This window comes from Lithobates pipiens, unplaced genomic scaffold (assembly GCF_037356315.1).
Source record: "Lithobates pipiens isolate NorthernLeopardFrog02 unplaced genomic scaffold, aLitPip1_a1.2 Scaffold_8, whole genome shotgun sequence".
NCBI lineage: Eukaryota > Metazoa > Chordata > Amphibia > Anura > Ranidae > Lithobates > Lithobates pipiens.
This window is the reverse complement of record NW_027507903.1, coordinates 209,065,838-209,082,998: the sequence shown is the minus strand read 5'-3', so window position 1 is coordinate 209,082,998 and position 17,161 is coordinate 209,065,838. Positions and strand designations below refer to the sequence as shown.

Here is a 17,161-nt window from a genome sequence, read left to right as displayed (position 1 = left end):
ATATTACCGTAAATGCATTTCATTTAGCATGTTCAATACTTTTTCCCTGTGACATTCCATTTTTATTACACATAACTTAATTTCTGAACTTATCTGTTTTGGTTTATTTGAATGTATTGATTGCATGAGTTGTTAACTTGTGGTGAAATTTTCACGTCAATAGCACCTTTAGAAATATATATACCTAGAAAAGCAGTGACATATTCAGTACTTATTTTACCAACTGAATCTACTAAATGTATAGTGAAAACATTTTTTTTTTGAGGTTGTGGTTGATGTGAATTGTATGTGGCAGTGCTCACTAGTGGAAACATATAAATATTACTATTATAATACAGCGAGGTGAAGAGAATTTTGTTTTATCTTTGTTCCCAAATTCCCTTTAATCTTTCACTTCCCTGAAAGCGATCTACTGTCTAAACAGTAGCTTGCAAAGTAAATACCAAAGTAAATACCAAATGCCAGTTGAAAGAACTTTATGTTTGTAAGACTTAATGAACAAATATAAAACATAACCAGCTTAAAAAAACAGCTGAAGGCATAAAGGCTGGCGCACACTACAAGTGAAAATCTGCCTAGAAAACAGGTATGTAAATTAAAGCCTTTGCCAGCTCTGTAATAAAATAGCACATTTGCACATCATAACATACTGTTTTATGTAAAAATGTATACAGTGAACCATTCTATTCCTTTTGCTACCCTCTCTCATGTCACAGCTGGCTGACAACCTCTGGAAAAAGAAAGTAAAGTACATTTTTACACAGAATTTTGACAGCTGCTATTACTGTCTGGATCAACTGGTGGAATAAAGGGGAAAAAATGTTGAATTGGATTTCATGAAATTCCCTGTAGCCATTGAGGGTCTTATCACTGTGTACACTAAGTAACTGTAGAACAGCAAAAAGAGGGCACAAAGGAAAGTTAAGTATTCGCAAATGAACTGGCCATCATTTAAAGAGGTTGTAAACCTAGAGAGAAAAAAAAAGAAAAACAATGAAATACCTTGTAATGAAGACCTCCAGTGGCACCTGAGACAGCTGGCATCTTCCTGGGTGTTTCTTCCAGGTTCATGGGCTCTGGTGCTATGAGTGGCCGGAGCCATGATAACGTCGCAAGCATACAGGAGACCCTGTTTACAGCACGGGCTCTGAAGATCCGGCATGGTAAGCTAGACGTTCATAGTGCATGCGCTGATGACATGCACTCTGAATATCTCTTAAACGGTGAAAGTTTAGGAGACATTCACAGTACCTTCAGGTAAGCCTTATTATAGGCTTACCTGTAGGTACAATAAAAAAAAAAGACTTTACTTCCACTTTAAACTTGCTGTTTTGTCATTGAAAGGCAGAAATGCACATATAATACAGGGATTCCTGGCATCTCTCCATTATTATTAAGATAAAACACCACTTTTGTTAAAAAAATTAAAATATGTAGGCCATACATATACAAAACACTATAATTTAAACAGGCTTTATTCCAGATTCTTACATGCATGTGTACCGCAAATAGACAGGCCATTCTAGTAACTTTCTCCTTCTGTTTGCTGCTTGGTAGACACTCTCTGTTATCATGATGCATGATTAGTCCCTGTGTTGCATGGAAAGAAAAAGCTGCCAGAAAAGGCAGTGAGCCAATCATATTTTGAGGTATTTCCACAGACCACATCCAAAATGTTCCCATTTTTGTAGTGGTTACAAGGTATTGATTTTGAATGTTTTGTCAGTATGAAAAAGTCATAACTGGCTGCAGGTTTTGCAGGGGGGGGGGGGGGGTTGGTCGGAAAAGGAGTCCAGTTACATTCACATTTATGTGGAAAAATTAGGCAAAGCTTTTCAGATCTGCAATAATTAGCAGTTTATACAAAAATTTAAATATCAACACTAAGGTCCTGTTTCCTCTGGCATACTGATCCGTACACCCAAAAAGCTGTCTTCACCTGTGTGTGAGGCATGGGTGTTCCATGCATCCAAGTTCAGGCAGTCTCAATAATGTCTATTGGGATATAGTAGCTGTACAGACACATACACTGGTCCTAACCTGACAGCCATGTGGGTGGCGGTGAGCAGCCTCAAACACAAGTGTGCATTTGGGGGTCATAAATCCACACCCATGCGGTTGTCTAATTGGGACTGGTGGCTACATCCCAATTGACATCATGAATGAGACTACCCGAACTCAACGCTAAAAAGCATGGATGGACAAAGCTCCCAATATGGCTATTGTATTTTGAAATAGAAAATACTTGAACAGCAGCTGCATTTGATTGAATGCAGTCACTTTTCAACCTACAATTCCAGCCCCCCCCCCCCAAGCTCCTTAAATTTTTCAATAGAGAGATGTTCAAGGGGAGACATTTAACAGGGCTACCCAGTGAGCTAATTCGCACAGTGTATGGCTAGCTTTAGAAAATGGAAGGTGGAAGGGTTACCTCAAATAAGCAATATATTGCAACAGACCTTAACATTTCTGATAGTGGAGTTTTATGCGATTCTAAGCACTAGGCCTTGGAAAAACAGGAGTTTTTTTTTTAAAGGCTTTGAGCCGGATATACAGACACTTTTCCGGAGACCATTACTTGGATAGGATACTGTGATTTGGGGTATTTGTTTTTATTGATTATTTATTAAATCTATTAGGTTTGTTATAAATGCATTTAATGAAAAAAATAAATAAATAAAGAAGTAACTGTTTTGTATTGTGCTAAAGCTGTACATAATATGATTGCTCTGCAGAAAAGTGTGCAAACTATGAATGGTCAGTGTTTGGAAAGCTCTGTTTTTGAATTAAACATTTCCAATGGGAACTACCATTCTGTCTGATGTAATGTAATATTTTCTCGTATTCTAGTATGCTATAGATAGGCTGGAATGTGCCTGGGCTTTCATGTTCGGAAAGACTCACATCCATTGACATATTAGTGACCTACGACCTTTCTACGTTTCATCTTATTTCCCTTCTCTAAGCTCTACGTTGGCATGAAAGGTGACAAGAGGAAAATATCCTAATTTACTGGGATTGTGAAACACCTGTTTACAATAGATCAGTTTCATGTGGAAATAGATCTGCAGCATTTTATTTTTTGCTTTGTCCTGGGAAAGTTTCTTAGGACATTCATAACAAAAATTTGTACCAGCCATCAAAAGAACAACCTTTTTTCAGGCTTTGGACTGCACACTGTGTACCTGGAAGGGAAGCTTTACAGCTGTGTGAGTTCCTTTGCACAGCCTACTGCACTAAGTACATAGCCCCAGGTACTGTTTATCTAAAAGATAAGAGCACATGGACCGAAGTACAAAACTTTTGTGAGAAAGTAAAAAAAAATGTTGTACTATTCACAGGTACTGGTTTACACAACATTACAAACTACACGCTATGTGCAATAATTGAGAAAGCTACAATAGTTAGTTTCTCTCAAGTAAAACAAGTACATGCTTTCTTGATACAAAGCAGTAGATTGTATTGTAAATTATCTTTTTGGTACAATAACTAATATTAAGTCTTAAAAACTGAACTCCGGCTATGATCCCTATTACGTAGTTACATTGGTCCAGCTTGGGGCAATGTAAGTATGTTTATCTCATACCTGAGGGACCGCCGAGGAAGGCAACAGTCACTGTAGTAGTCAGTGCTACCACAGTGATAGCAACAATCATGCCTGTGCTGAGTAACTGCCCCAATGCATACTGACCACAGAGAGTCAATCGCTTAGCACATGCCATGTATTTTTTGAAAACAGAAATACTAGGTTGTCTGCAGCGGTCTGCCCCAGGTGCCACACATTGTGGTGTATCAGGCCAGCGCCGCTTAGGGGTGTCAGGCCAGCACTGCTTATTCACTGGGGATGTCTGGGCTGGCACCTGGCAGTAGCACATAACTAATGTGCCACAGCCAGTTACATGTATTTCTTTCTAGGCGCCGGCCATTCAGTGACAATCCTTGGGTTGGTCAGCACTGTTTTTGCAGAGGAAGAGGAGGGGCCTGGGCACCCGGGGGAGCTGGAGGAAGAGGGTTTTTCCCGGTTCTGGGCCCCAGTGTGCGGAGGTGCTACACTTAATGTCACTTTACATCAACATCAGGCTGGAGTAGTTCTTGGAGGTGTTATCTGTAAAGAGTTCAATCAGCTGCCATCGACTGGGAGTTGACTAGGCATGAGCTTCTGGGAATATGGTAGGTGTGTTCTGTGTGTTCAGTGACAGTGAACTGTTCCTTTGCCCCTCGCTACGCAGCCACATCAAAAGCTGCAACTTGCCCGCTCTGCTGTCTTCGGTTGGGATTGGTGGAGAGAGGTCCAGCAGAGCAACCCAAGCTGCCAGCTTCACAAGGATGGTGGTAGGAAATGCCTGGAGACAGGGAGCAGGAGATCTGTATGAAAGTGCTCACACTGGTGGCAGACTTGTGCTATAGGGGCATTGTGGAGAACGAGAACTGCCTGTATTTCATCTACTACAAGGGAGAACTGAGTCAACCTCGCTACACTGAAACAAGTGTCTACAGGTAATTACACATGGAGCGCTTACTTGCGGATAAAAACAGATGAGCAGCCCTAGATGCAAAATGTCTGCATGAGGGTTACTCATCTGTCCCTAACCACATGTAATCACTCATTGTGGGATTGCATACAAACAGCTGTGGATAGAATCAGCCAGTCATTGATTTGTACAAACTCCCTGTGCTCTGCTGATCGCAAACACATGACCATACCCACTGCAGAAATATGCTCATCTGGGAATTGTATGGCCCTGGACAAATGGAAGCTTTAAATATTTATTAAAAAAATACACAGCAAAGACCAAATCATAAGGTTATCTCTGCATGTATGTTCCTAACAGTTTTTATTGTGTAGATGCATCTTTTCATTTTTTTGTGTGTTAGACTTTATTTCTGTATGTAGCGGCGGCTCCTGAAGAGCATGCGCTATGGGGTTTTTCTAAAATGAAAGTTGCCAATACTGCAGTTTGGTTTGGGTTGAATTGTCTAAATTGGGCCTCAGCATTGGTCTGACTGGACTGTGAGATGTTCAGCCTGACCACAGGGGGCACTGTCTCTTCTGGCAGGCATGGAACTGTGGTCTGGTCAGACGCTTAAGTTACTCTCTCTCAGAGCAAGCCCAGTGGGAGGGGCACTCTCACTGTACTTCTGGGAGAGGGTACATAAAATGCGGATGTCAAGTGGTTCAGGGTTTCAGTCCAGTATGATGCGCTGATTAAATGGTCCTGGTCCTCCTAACCAGCCCCCAGGAAGGCTATGGGGGAGGGGGGGGAAAGGGGGGCAGAAATAAAATATATATAATTTTTTATTAATAAAAATAATAAAATGGGGAGGGAAAGGAGGAAAGGGGGGAGGGGGGGAAAGGGGAGAGGGAGAGGTAAAAAAAAGGGGGGGAAGGGGGGCAAAAGAAGGGGAAGGAGGGAGGAAAATATACAAGAAACCACCACCAAGCTAGATATCCTTAATTCCAAACCAAAAAGAAATTGCAATAGGAGCAGGTCGGCTTACCAAGAAGCCAATCAAAAATCACATAGAAACAGGGCGCCAAGGTTGAGATGGTTTAATCAAGCTTGTAAGGATATTGTGCTGTTTGCTGTGTGTCAGATACCAGGTCCACTGTTAGATAACCTAGTGGCCATCGATGCTGCAAGGGGTACATAAAACATTTAAAATATATAAAGGATAAGGGGCAGACAGGCATTATAAAGCCAGAACGCCAAAGGGATAGTTAAGCAAATTTATAGATAGATAGCATCAAATGCAGTGGTTACCTATCAGCCAAGACAATATCCTGTTAAAAGCCCTGGAGGAGTCCGTGCAAACCTGTCTATTCAGCGGTCAATTAGACCGCTAAATAGGCTCCCCAACACACATCACGTCTGATGTCCGCCGGAGGTCGGCGGCGTCTGACGTCATGTGGTCCGCTTCTCCGCATTGCGCAGGCGCACTAACAAGTCGCTACTGCGCAGGTGCGTCTGTTCGGCGGTCAGATAGATCACCAAACAGGTTTCCTAGCAACCACCACGCCAGACGTACGCCAGACCCCAGCGGCATCCGAACGTCATGTGGTCTGTTCCCCCACACTGCGCAGGTGCAGTACCATACTGTTACTGCGCCAGTGCGCAGGGGAGACAGCACTAATGGATCAATTGATCCAAGTGTTAACCCCTGCAAGTCAGGCGAAAATATCGTCCGGACCAGGGGGAGCACATGTCCACCGGGGGAAAAAAAAAAAAGGGACACTCAAATCCACCCACAAACCATTGTCCCTCAAATATAGGGATCAAAGCATATCTCCCCATACAGCAGGAAAATAACATACATAACATCAAAAAACAATAACATATCCATAAAAAAACAATATTACATACATGTTTTTTGTACATAAAAAATATACATATAACAAGGGGATATAGTCCCCCAAAAAGGATATGTCCACCAGAGAATTATTCAGGTAGCCATAAACAGAAATTTACCCAGAGCCGGCTTTTACCAATCCCCCATGTTCACCGTGGAGGGACTTTATGGATCTCTTTGCCTGCAGCCTGTTCCTTGAAGTGGGGTGAGCTGATCTCCTTTCTAAATACATAAGGAATTTATTTATGTGAAATGAATAATTTTATGACAACTAAATTGCTCATGTGTTCCTTTATGTATGTATCTAATGTTCATGATATTTTTATATAGATATCCTCCTGAAGAAGCGGGCCTTTTCCCGCGAAACTAGTCGAGGAAATTTTTGTGCACCTTTTATGGTTGAAAGCTTCCTGTGGAGAATCCGTCAGGAATACTCTGTGATGTGCATATTATTGTACTTCTTAAGTGATATTCTATTATTGTTTTGTTTTATACCTTTATTAAAATTATATTGATTTTAAATTTCATTAGTGTTTGTCCATTACCAAGTACCGTTATAGTCCAATTTATTATATGGCTGAATGGAACTACGTATGGGGTTGGTGTGAGCGACTACCCGGTATTTCCATTTAAGCTTTTTCCTTTAAAATTACAACTTCTGGATGATGGTACTTTATATGGTATTATAACGATATAGATCAGAGGCGATACTCATAGTATGTATGCTATTTGGCTATCATATTGGACCACCTGGTTTCTGTACTATATTTTACAAGATGACAACCACACTTTGAAATCCACCATCAAATAGAAAAAAAAAAAATTCTAACATATTTAGTTGTTTTATTAAGGTGTATTACATTTATTTGGAGGAAAACAAACAATATGGTGAGATAGCCTGCACAAAATCCACCTGTGCCTACACCCTGTATTTCCAACACAAGGTCTATATTTACAATCACTTAATTCTGATAAGAACTGACCATTAACACCTCTGTTAATTCATGTGTTTGTGTCGTTTGGAAAAAGAAATATGTGTAGTACTAGGCCATCAGTAAGGTGGCAAGGTGGTTAACTCAATAGAGTTGAATTACTAATCATGTAGAGAATGTTTTCTTAGCTTAGTGAATCAAGTGTACTTGTGTCCAGTTCAAATCACATTGAATGAATGAATTGATGGTTAAAGTGAATGCAGCTTAATTTGGTAAGCATTCACTTTACTAATTCAAAATTGTCTACCCCTTTAATAATTCAACCACAATGAGCAAAAAATGTTGACGTTTTTAAGATATATTTAATGCTTGAAAACACTGAAACTCTAGCAACAAATTCCAAGGGTGTAGCAATACTTGTGACCTAGTTTAACTATGGCAGTTGAAGGCCGTGTCTGATTGGTTATGCATTACTTAATATTTAGAATTGCTAAACTAGAACCAACTATCCCTGGAACATTTGCTGGTTAATGCTAAACACTTTGTTGATTTCATGCTCTGCTGAAAGAGATACAAAATAGAAAGTCAAACGTCATTTGCACTTAGTATAACATTTTAAACCGACTTTTGATGCAAATTTTAAGTATTTATAAACGTCTTTACAGAAATAGCTAGTAATACACACTCAAGTGAAACATACTTTTTCTTTCATTCAGGTGTGTCTGAAGGCTCGTCTCCTCTACCCAAGTTCAATTTCGCATCTTCCATTGGTAAAAGGAATAGTATGAGTTTTAAGTAGACACGTGACAGGTGCATTTTAAGGAAGCCTTAAAAGATCTTAACCCAAACTAGCCAAACAAAATTTGAGATTAACATTTTTATTATGGTTGTCACATAAGTAACTACCAACGAGCAAAATAAGCTACTTGTTTTTCTCTTCTATAAACACTTTTTTGTCAGTTCTGGCATGTTGTGTTAAGTGATCATGGGACTCAGTGACCAACCTGGATTATTGTTAACTGCTTAGCTAATTCTGCCAGCTGACATACAGTAGGCTAGTATTTTTCAGGAAAGGTCATGCATTTCCTTGGCCTCTGCTAACAACATCTGACTTTCCTCTTTATATTTGTGTGATTAATTTTTACTCTTTTATGTTATGCCACTAGAAAAACAAGATGTGTGACTCAGTGTGTTTGTGGTGCTCACACTTGTATGAAGCTACTGTAATTGACCTTGAGTTTCACAGAGCACGAAATGTCACACTGGTCATTGGTCTGCACCACATCAAACCACGCCATTGTAACTTAGGATAAAAGAAAAGTGTGAGCTTAGTAAACTTAATCACTGCTCGGGATGAAATTGGTGTTGTTACCACAAAAACACAAACCATCATTGTTTAAGAATGATCTCAATACTATTATGTTAAATCTGTCCCTCATTTCTATTTTTAATTATTATATCATGTTAAAGTGCTTGTTTATGCTGTCTAGACTTGTGAAAGTTGGCTACTGTTTTTCTGCATTGACTTATAATGCCTTTTTTTTCCTTTGAACAGCATATTTGGACCAAGATGTCAGGGAATGTGTCGGTTCCATCAGTTCTGGTAATTTTCTTTGGACTAGTATGGAATAGTGTTGAACAGTGCGAGGAGGCAGCTAAAATTTCAGAGATGAACCTTGATATTAAATATAACCTCCAGTCCTTCACCGCTGATACACAAATAAATAATATCCTTCAGCATAATGGCTACATTTATGTGGGGGCAGTGAACAAGCTTTTTGTACTGAATGAAAACCTCACTAAAGTATATGAGTACAAAACAGGACCTGTAATAGAGCAGTCTAACTGTGGAGGACCTTGTGAAGGCTGTCTGGACAAGGAAACCTCATCAAATGGTACTTGGAAGGACAATGTCAATATGGCTTTACTTTTTGAAGACTTCTATGAAGAGCAACTAATAAGCTGTGGAAGTGTCCATCAAGGAACCTGTCAGCGGCATGTGCTCAACTCTAAAAAACCCTGGGACATAGGACATGATGTTCACTGTTTGTTCTCCTCACTGATTACAAATGTCACAGATTATTGTCCTGACTGTGTTGCCAGTGACTTGGGAAGTAAAATCCTTGTAATGGAAAAGGATAGGTTTGTCACATTTTATGTAGGCAGCACTCTTAGAGGATCACCTTCCAGTCTTCATTCAGTGTCAGTCCGGAGACTAAAAGAGACACAAGATGGCTTTGAGTTTCTCACAGATCATTCCTACATGGATGTGTTCCCCAAATTTAGAGAGTCATATCCGATCCACTACATATATACCTTTAAAAGTAAAGATTTTATTTACTTTTTAACAGTACAGAAAGAATCTTTGGATTCCCAGACTTATCACACTAGAATTGTCAGATTCTGTGCTTCAGACTCCGAGCTACGCTCCTATATTGAAATGCCTTTTGAGTGTTTTTATACAGAAAGGCGCAGGAAAAGGATGGCTATGGGAGAGAACTTCAATATTTTACAAGCTGCCACTATCAGTAAGGCAGGGGAAACCTTGGCAAGTGAGACTGGCTTCAGTCTGGATGATGAGATTTTGTACGCTGTCTTTGCCCAAAGTAAGCCAGACTCTGCTGAATTGACAAACAGGTCTGCTGTATGTGCAGTATCTATAAATAGGATCAACGAGGTCTTCAGCCAAGGTGTAGGAACTCACACCAACTGTCTGGAGCATTTTTATGGAAGAGGTGGCCACAGTGCATGTAATAACAAGGTAGGTTCCATGTGTTTAGTCCAGTGAGCTCTACATATGAATACTACTTATATGCTAACTTAACAGTGTATTATATTTCTGCCATTAAACTTAATCTACTCAAGTTTGTAAGCAAGGTATACAGTATATTGTATCATACTTCTAAATGAGACATGAAATAAGAAAATAATTTTCGCAGAAAATTTTTATGTATTGAAAAAATCATCTCTCATGTTTACAGAATTCACTTGTCTTAGAACAGTAAGTTGTGCATGAATTTTTGCAGCACTAAATAAACCAAAAACATCAACTGATGACACAAGTGGTGGCCCATTAGTTCCAGTACATTTTTACTGTATATAGGGTATCAACATTTGGAAAAGCTTAGGAAACAAACTACAGTATTTCCCAAACTTTCCCTTGTAAAATATGCACTTTATAAAACCATTTGAAGATTTCTTACAGATTCGTACCTAACTCTGTTTTAAAGAAATTGATGTAGACCTTCCCATAAATTTTTTTATACTGCTAGGTGTATGCCTTTACTATGACTGCCTTCACAGTCTCGGGATTGTAATAAGAACAGAAACAACCACAGCATCCCATTAGAAGTGCACAACCCTTCCCCAGTCTCCCACCAAAAATAAAACCCCTATTATAGTGGATGCCTATAATTTGACTTCCAAGATCAACTTCTGGTAAAAGTAGTGAATATATATATATATATATATATATATATAGTATCTCACAAAAGTGAGTACACCCCTCACATGACCACTGCCTTGCTAAAGAAGCTGAGGGTAAAGGTGATGGACTGGCCAAGCATGTCTCCAGGCCTAAACCCTATTGAGCATCTGTGGTTCATCCTTAAATGGAAAGTGGAGGAGCGCCAGATCTAACATCCATCAGATCTTTGATGTCATCATGGAGGAGTGGAAGAGGACAAAATTGGCAACCTGTGAAGCTCTGGTGAACTCCATGCCCAAGAGGGTTAAGGCAGTGCTGGAAAATAATAGTGGCCACACAGAATATTGACAATTTGGGGCCAATTTGGTTGTTTTCACTTAGGGGTGTACTCACTTTTGTTGCCAGCGGTTTAGATATGAATGGCTGTGTGTTGAGTTATTTTGAGGGGGCAGCAAATCTACACTGTTATACAAGCTGTACACTTACTACTTTACATTGTAGCAAAGTATAATTTCTTCAGTGTTGTTACATGAAAAGTTAGAATAAAATATTTACAAAAATGTGAGAGGGGTGTACTCACGTTTGTGAGGTACTGTATTTTCTTTTAAATGAGGTGTCTTTGTATAACCAGTTTTGAGTGTAGTCATGCTACCCATACTCAAACCCAACCCCCCTTATATGCCCGAAATTTCTTGATGTGAAAATGAGAGCAACAGAATCAGGAATGATGTGAACAAATGTGCACTGTTGGCGAATCCAAGAAGCCAGGGATTGCTTTAATCTACATCACACTCCACCTATAATTTAAATCTAAATTTTTAAATGGGCTATACAAAGGATCTATGTAAAGGTTAAAAATTACAGCACAATTAAAAGACACAGCAATCTGCATTGCGCTCTACTTGCTTAAAGCAGAGTTCCACCCATATAAAAGTCAGCAGTTACAAAAAGTGTAGTTGCTGACTCTTAATAATCAGACACTCACCTGTCCCACAGTCCAGCAATGCAGGCGAACATCCCCAGCCCCCCGGCATCGTGACTGTAGGCTCCCATCTGCAGCTTCACAGCTGGGCATGCACTGCGCATGCGTGACCTGCGCTGCAATTGGCCAAGCAATCTTCTGGGACCTGTGACATGTCCCAGAAGATTGCATGGATGGAGGGGGAAGAGGTGAACTTCCTTTCCGACGCTGCGGAGCACCGGGGGGAAGTGGGAACTGGATGACCCTAAAAAGAGGGTATCCACTCCCCCCCAAAAAAATGAAATGCAAAATGTGGCATGTCAGGGGGTCATCATCACTTAAAGCAGAATATCCATTTTTGGGTAGAACTCCGCTTTAAGGACTCTGACAAAAGTGGAGCACATTTAAAATGAATGAAGAAAAAAGCCTGGAAGAGAGCCCAGTCATATGATCTGTCAAAGTCACAGTGACCAGCCTCTCGGTGTTAACATGGAAGTTTACCCTTGAATTACTATATGAACTTTAAACAGTCATGTGCCGTAATAAATGCATAGCACCATGGTTAACTTTGGTCTGCACTCTGGTTGTCCAGCAATTAGTACTGTAAACTACTTGCCATTTACCAGCGACACCCTGCAAGTCATGGTGTCACTCACCCCCCCTACATCCCAGTCAGGCTTTGCAATCAGAATATAAAGCTAATGGGGGGCTGATTGACACATGAGTTGCATGATGCCACTGAAAAATAGTCTGCGATCATATTGATCTGGTGGTGGTTGGGACCTGTGCATAATGGAATTCCTTATATCCGTCTTCATGTGGTTTGGTATTCTCTGGAGTTTTTAAGAGAAGATATGGACTAGTGTCTCACCTGCTCTTAAACACTTTTTATGTCATATTTGCATATCTCCCAACTTTTTGAGATGGGAACGAGGGACACTTATTAGAAAAAGTATGCAAGCATAGGACACACACCCTACCACACCCCCCGTAAATGGAAAATTGAACAAAAAAATTATGAAGGCTTATTGGGATTAATTCATGTGATGTTCAGTACAGCTCCTTGGACAGAGGTCTGCTCTTTTTTTAACAGCAAGGCGTGATTGACCACTGCATAAATTGAGGGTCCATTCCCTTTGGTAAGATGATTTGCCTAATCACAGTGGTGCCGTGTGTGTCTATCTATACACTGAACTTGGTGTGGGGATGTCCGTCTTTCGGCATTTGTGCCATATGGACTCTTTTATGAACTCATTTTTGTATTATTAAGCACTGCATTTTAACTGGATATATGTTTCAATTTGGAATCAACAAATTGATGCTGGCTGCTAATCTATTATTTTATGTGTGTTTTAGCCTGGATATTTTCACAATTATATTGAAAAAACAAATTACCTAAACCTACAAGTGCTTTTTTTAACCACTACTATTCCTTTATACTGGCTTTTAAAAACTTACACATGGAGCAATTTAGAGTTTGGATGAGAAGTTTAGCACTGGGAAACACTTTTTGAAAGATAAATAGTGCACAAGTATAGAGATGAGACCAAGATGAGGCACAAATGAGGAGAAAAGAGGGACAGAGGGACTTAGTTCCAAATCAGGGACAGTCTCTCGAAATCAGGACAGTTGGGAGTTATGTATTTGTTGGTGACACATGGACTAGTAATCGTTTATTGAATTATCAAATTCACTGTATAGCTGAAAATTGTGTACACTTTTTACAATCTACTATATCAGGGGTAGAGGTTCCCTACCCCTGTATTATATATTATTAACTTTTGTATTAGTGCACTATGGTCTGTATATATATATATATATATATATATATATATATATATATATATATATTGGAACCATTTTAAGGGTATTCAAATGGTATATGTGGTATATGGGTGCAGCTCTTGTGGAATATTATTAAAAACAATATCGTTTTTTGTAGTAAATCTCTCCCGTTGTGTATATGAAGAGAACAGAACTTGACTAGGAGTGCCTATGATGTAAACCTGGCCCTGAGTTCAGCAACCACACCACTAGTGCCATTAGAGTTTACGCAGATGATTCCATTCTGTTTGAAAACATTGATTTAAGGCTGATATATAAAAAGCATTTGTGGCGTAAAATTGAATCTGGGGAAATAAAATTGTATCTCACATAGAGCGGCGTTCCTGGTCGGCAGCTGCTTCTTGGTGGGTAAATCATTTACTTGCTGACAGAAAATGTCTCAGGGGGACACAATGGCACAGCATCCACAGCATGGATTAACCCTTTCATTTCGTTTTCTTCCTTTTAGTGCACGCAGCTGTCATATAAATCCTGCCTCTTTTGTAGTCTGGAAGTCATATGTGACATTACAGCAACTGACAGAGCTTTTCACTAAAGTTTGAGGATCTGGCTATTGAGCCAACTTAGTGTCTCTCATCAGGAGTACATTTAATAGTAAGGGGGTATTCCAGGGAGTACAGTCCAGCTCATATTACTAATATCTGGGTTTGGTGGACATCTTTACTAATTTAACCCTGGTTCTACCTAAAGTTCCTGATATACTGTATATGTGAAATATCATGATGTAATGTATAGTAACACTTCTTCCCCTGGTCTTTTCATTCCTATTATCATTATTTTTGGTTTGCCATTTAGAAACATTCCTTATGGTGGCTAAATGAATTGAGCTAAGCAGTGCTTTTTTTGGCAGAAGATGGGTGCAGGAACTACTCCCCAGGCTACCTTAAAATTATGACAAGTGAAGAGTCAGTAGCGGCATCCTGAGTACAGGACCAGTTCCAGCACAAAAAGGCTTGGATATAATCATTCACACTGAATATGAGAAATTAAACTGATCAAATGGAATTAAAATCACAAACCAGAGATTTATCAAGTTTATCAAATTGCTTGAACAAATATCTGTTTGTGCCAGAGAACCAATTCTAATACAGACAGATAAGGGTACCCCCCAGCAAAATGTAACTTTTAAGGCAACTTGATAAAGAGATCAAAAAATATGTATAAAAATTAACATTTTAAGGTATTGTTAACAACTACTAGGTGCATACATCACCAATTAGAACATAAATTATAAAGAAAAAACAATACAGTTGGTATGGTTGAGAACTGTTGATCTCCTTTGTGGTTCACCCGATGCATTTCAGGATTTCAGTGTTGATCCCTTCATCAGGGTCATTATTTCAGGAGAAATTAAAGAGGGATTTCACTGTAAAAAAAAATATTAAAAGCCAGCAGCTACAAATACTGCAGCTGCTGACATTTAATAAATAGACACTCACCTGTCCCAGGATCCAGCGATGTCGGCAGCTGAGGCCGCCGCCATTCTAGGTGAGGGAATCAGGAAGTGAAGCATTGCGGCTTCACTTCCCGGTTCCCTACTGCGCATGCGTGAGTCGCGCAGCGCACTAGAAATGGCCTGCGCTGTCTCTGGGACAGAGGGAGTCTATGCCGGAAGTGGGTGCAAATACCTGTCTTAGACAGGTATCTGCATCCCCCTCCCCCCTGAAAGGTGCCAACTCTGACACCAGAGGGGGGGGGTTCCGATCAGCGGAAGTTCCACTTTAGGGTGGAACCCCGCTTTAAGCAAATAACAGTCTAGAATAAAACATAGTAAAAGCCTGAGTATATGAAAACCATGGGACAGAGAAAGAGTATCATTGGAGATGAAAAAGGAAAAAAACACTCACCAATCAACCGGATACTGCACTTATTGCACCGCCAATGTTTTTAAGTGTATGTGTACATGTGTAGATAAATGTACACCAATGTGTAAGACTTGTAAAGATGGATAAGTACTGAAAGGACCTCCAATTTGATAATTCAAACAACCAGATCAAAGGGCTTTGTGGGTATGAAGTTTGGTAAAACAATTCAAAGGAGTATGTCAGAGCTGGAGTAAGTCATGAAATGATGACAGTCAGCTTATTGATGGCCTAATATCACTGGGGTTGAGACCGACGTGATGTGTAGAAAAACCCAAATGTTCTGAAATGATACAGCACACATACACATAAATCAAAATCTTTTAGTTTAGCACACATATTATATGGATTAATTTTGAGAATTTTTTTTAAATAATTATTTAAACTGATAAGTCTTATGCATCGGTGTACATTTATCTACACATGTACACACACACTTAAAATCACTGGCAGTACAATAAGTGCAGTATCCGGTTGATTGGTGAGTGTTTTTTACCTTTTCTGTCTCCAACGATACTCATTCTCTGTCCCATGGTTTTCATATACTCAGACTTTTACTATGTTTTTTTATAGACTGTTATTTTCTTAATTTCTCCTGAAAGAAATGACCCTGATGAAGGGATCAACACTGAAATCCTGAAATGCGTTGGGCGAACCACAAAGGAGATCAACAGTTCTCAACCATACCAACTGTATTGTTTCTTCTTTCTAATTTATGTTCTAATTGGTGATGTATGCATCTAGTAGTTTTTAACAATACCTTAATAAATGTTGTTAATGTTTATACATATTTCTCTTTATCAAGTTGCCTTAAAAGTCCCGTGTTGCTGGGGGGTACCCTTTCCTTGCAAATTCTACTTTTGGGGATGTCAGCAACAATTCTGTCTTTTAAAGTGAAATCCCCATTTACAATTAATACAGACAGATAGGGGCGCTCATTTTTAATTTATTATTTACATTTATGATTGATAAAATATAATATCGATTGATCAACACTTTTGGTTGATCATAAAACATGGAACAAAAGTATGTGTGTTGTAGTGGCTTGTGGGGGCTGATGGGGCTGGACCCCCGAGTGTGCCCCCAAAAAGCCCCAGGTCTCGATAGTTCTAAATTCATTATTAGCCCCAAGCCGTTTCCACAGGCAAAAGGGAATGATCTCCAGCTTATCCAGCACAGCCGAGTAACATACAAAAAGTCCCACCGCCGGGAACGGCTCCTATGATGGACATTCCACTGGTCCAGTGCTGAGACCGCGGGACATGTGATGTCCATCATAGGTGCTGCCGGGTCTAGGAGGAGGTGGGAATGACACTGCGGCTGCTCTGGGCACTGGGAGATCCTCGCTCGCTCTGTGTAAATGGGCGGGCAGTGGAGCGGCTCTCCTATCCTGGCTCTCTCTCCCATCTTGGCTCTCACCCTGGTGCTCCTATCCTGGCTCTCTCTCCCATCTTGGCTCTCACCCTGGTGCATGCAGCCTGCTGTGGAATGGTCAGAATGAGATGGGCTACGCTACACAGATAAGGCTGAGCTGCAGGAGTGTCAAGAGGTGACCTGTCACGGGGGGGTCAATGTATGTGTCAGGGGTTCAGTGTATGTGTCAGGGGTTCAGTGTATGAGTCGGGGGTTAGTGTATGTGTCAGGGAGTCAGTGTAGGTGTCGGGGGGGTCAGTGTATGTGTCGGGGGGTCAGTGTAGGTGTCAGGGGGGGTCAGTAGATGTGTCGAGGGGGTCAGTATATGTGTCAGGGGAGTCAGTGTATGTGTCGGGCGGTCAGTGTATGTGTC

At 40.2% G+C, this 17,161-nt stretch overlaps 1 protein-coding gene across 2 annotated transcripts in view; it reads left to right on the top strand.

Moving 5' to 3' along the window:
- The window catches only part of MET (MET proto-oncogene, receptor tyrosine kinase), a 196,138-nt gene that overhangs the window by 31,247 nt on the left and 147,730 nt on the right, over positions 1-17,161 (top strand). Inside the window, exons 2-3 of one of the 2 annotated variants that reach the window (XM_077471943.1) lie at positions 7,997-8,050; positions 8,836-10,041. In XM_077471943.1, coding sequence (XP_077328069.1) covers positions 8,851-10,041 — 1,191 coding nt within the window. In that variant the 5' untranslated portion in view covers positions 7,997-8,050; positions 8,836-8,850. The remainder of the gene's footprint in view (positions 1-7,996; positions 8,051-8,835; positions 10,042-17,161) is intronic. The other variant, XM_077471942.1, reaches the window with a different exon arrangement.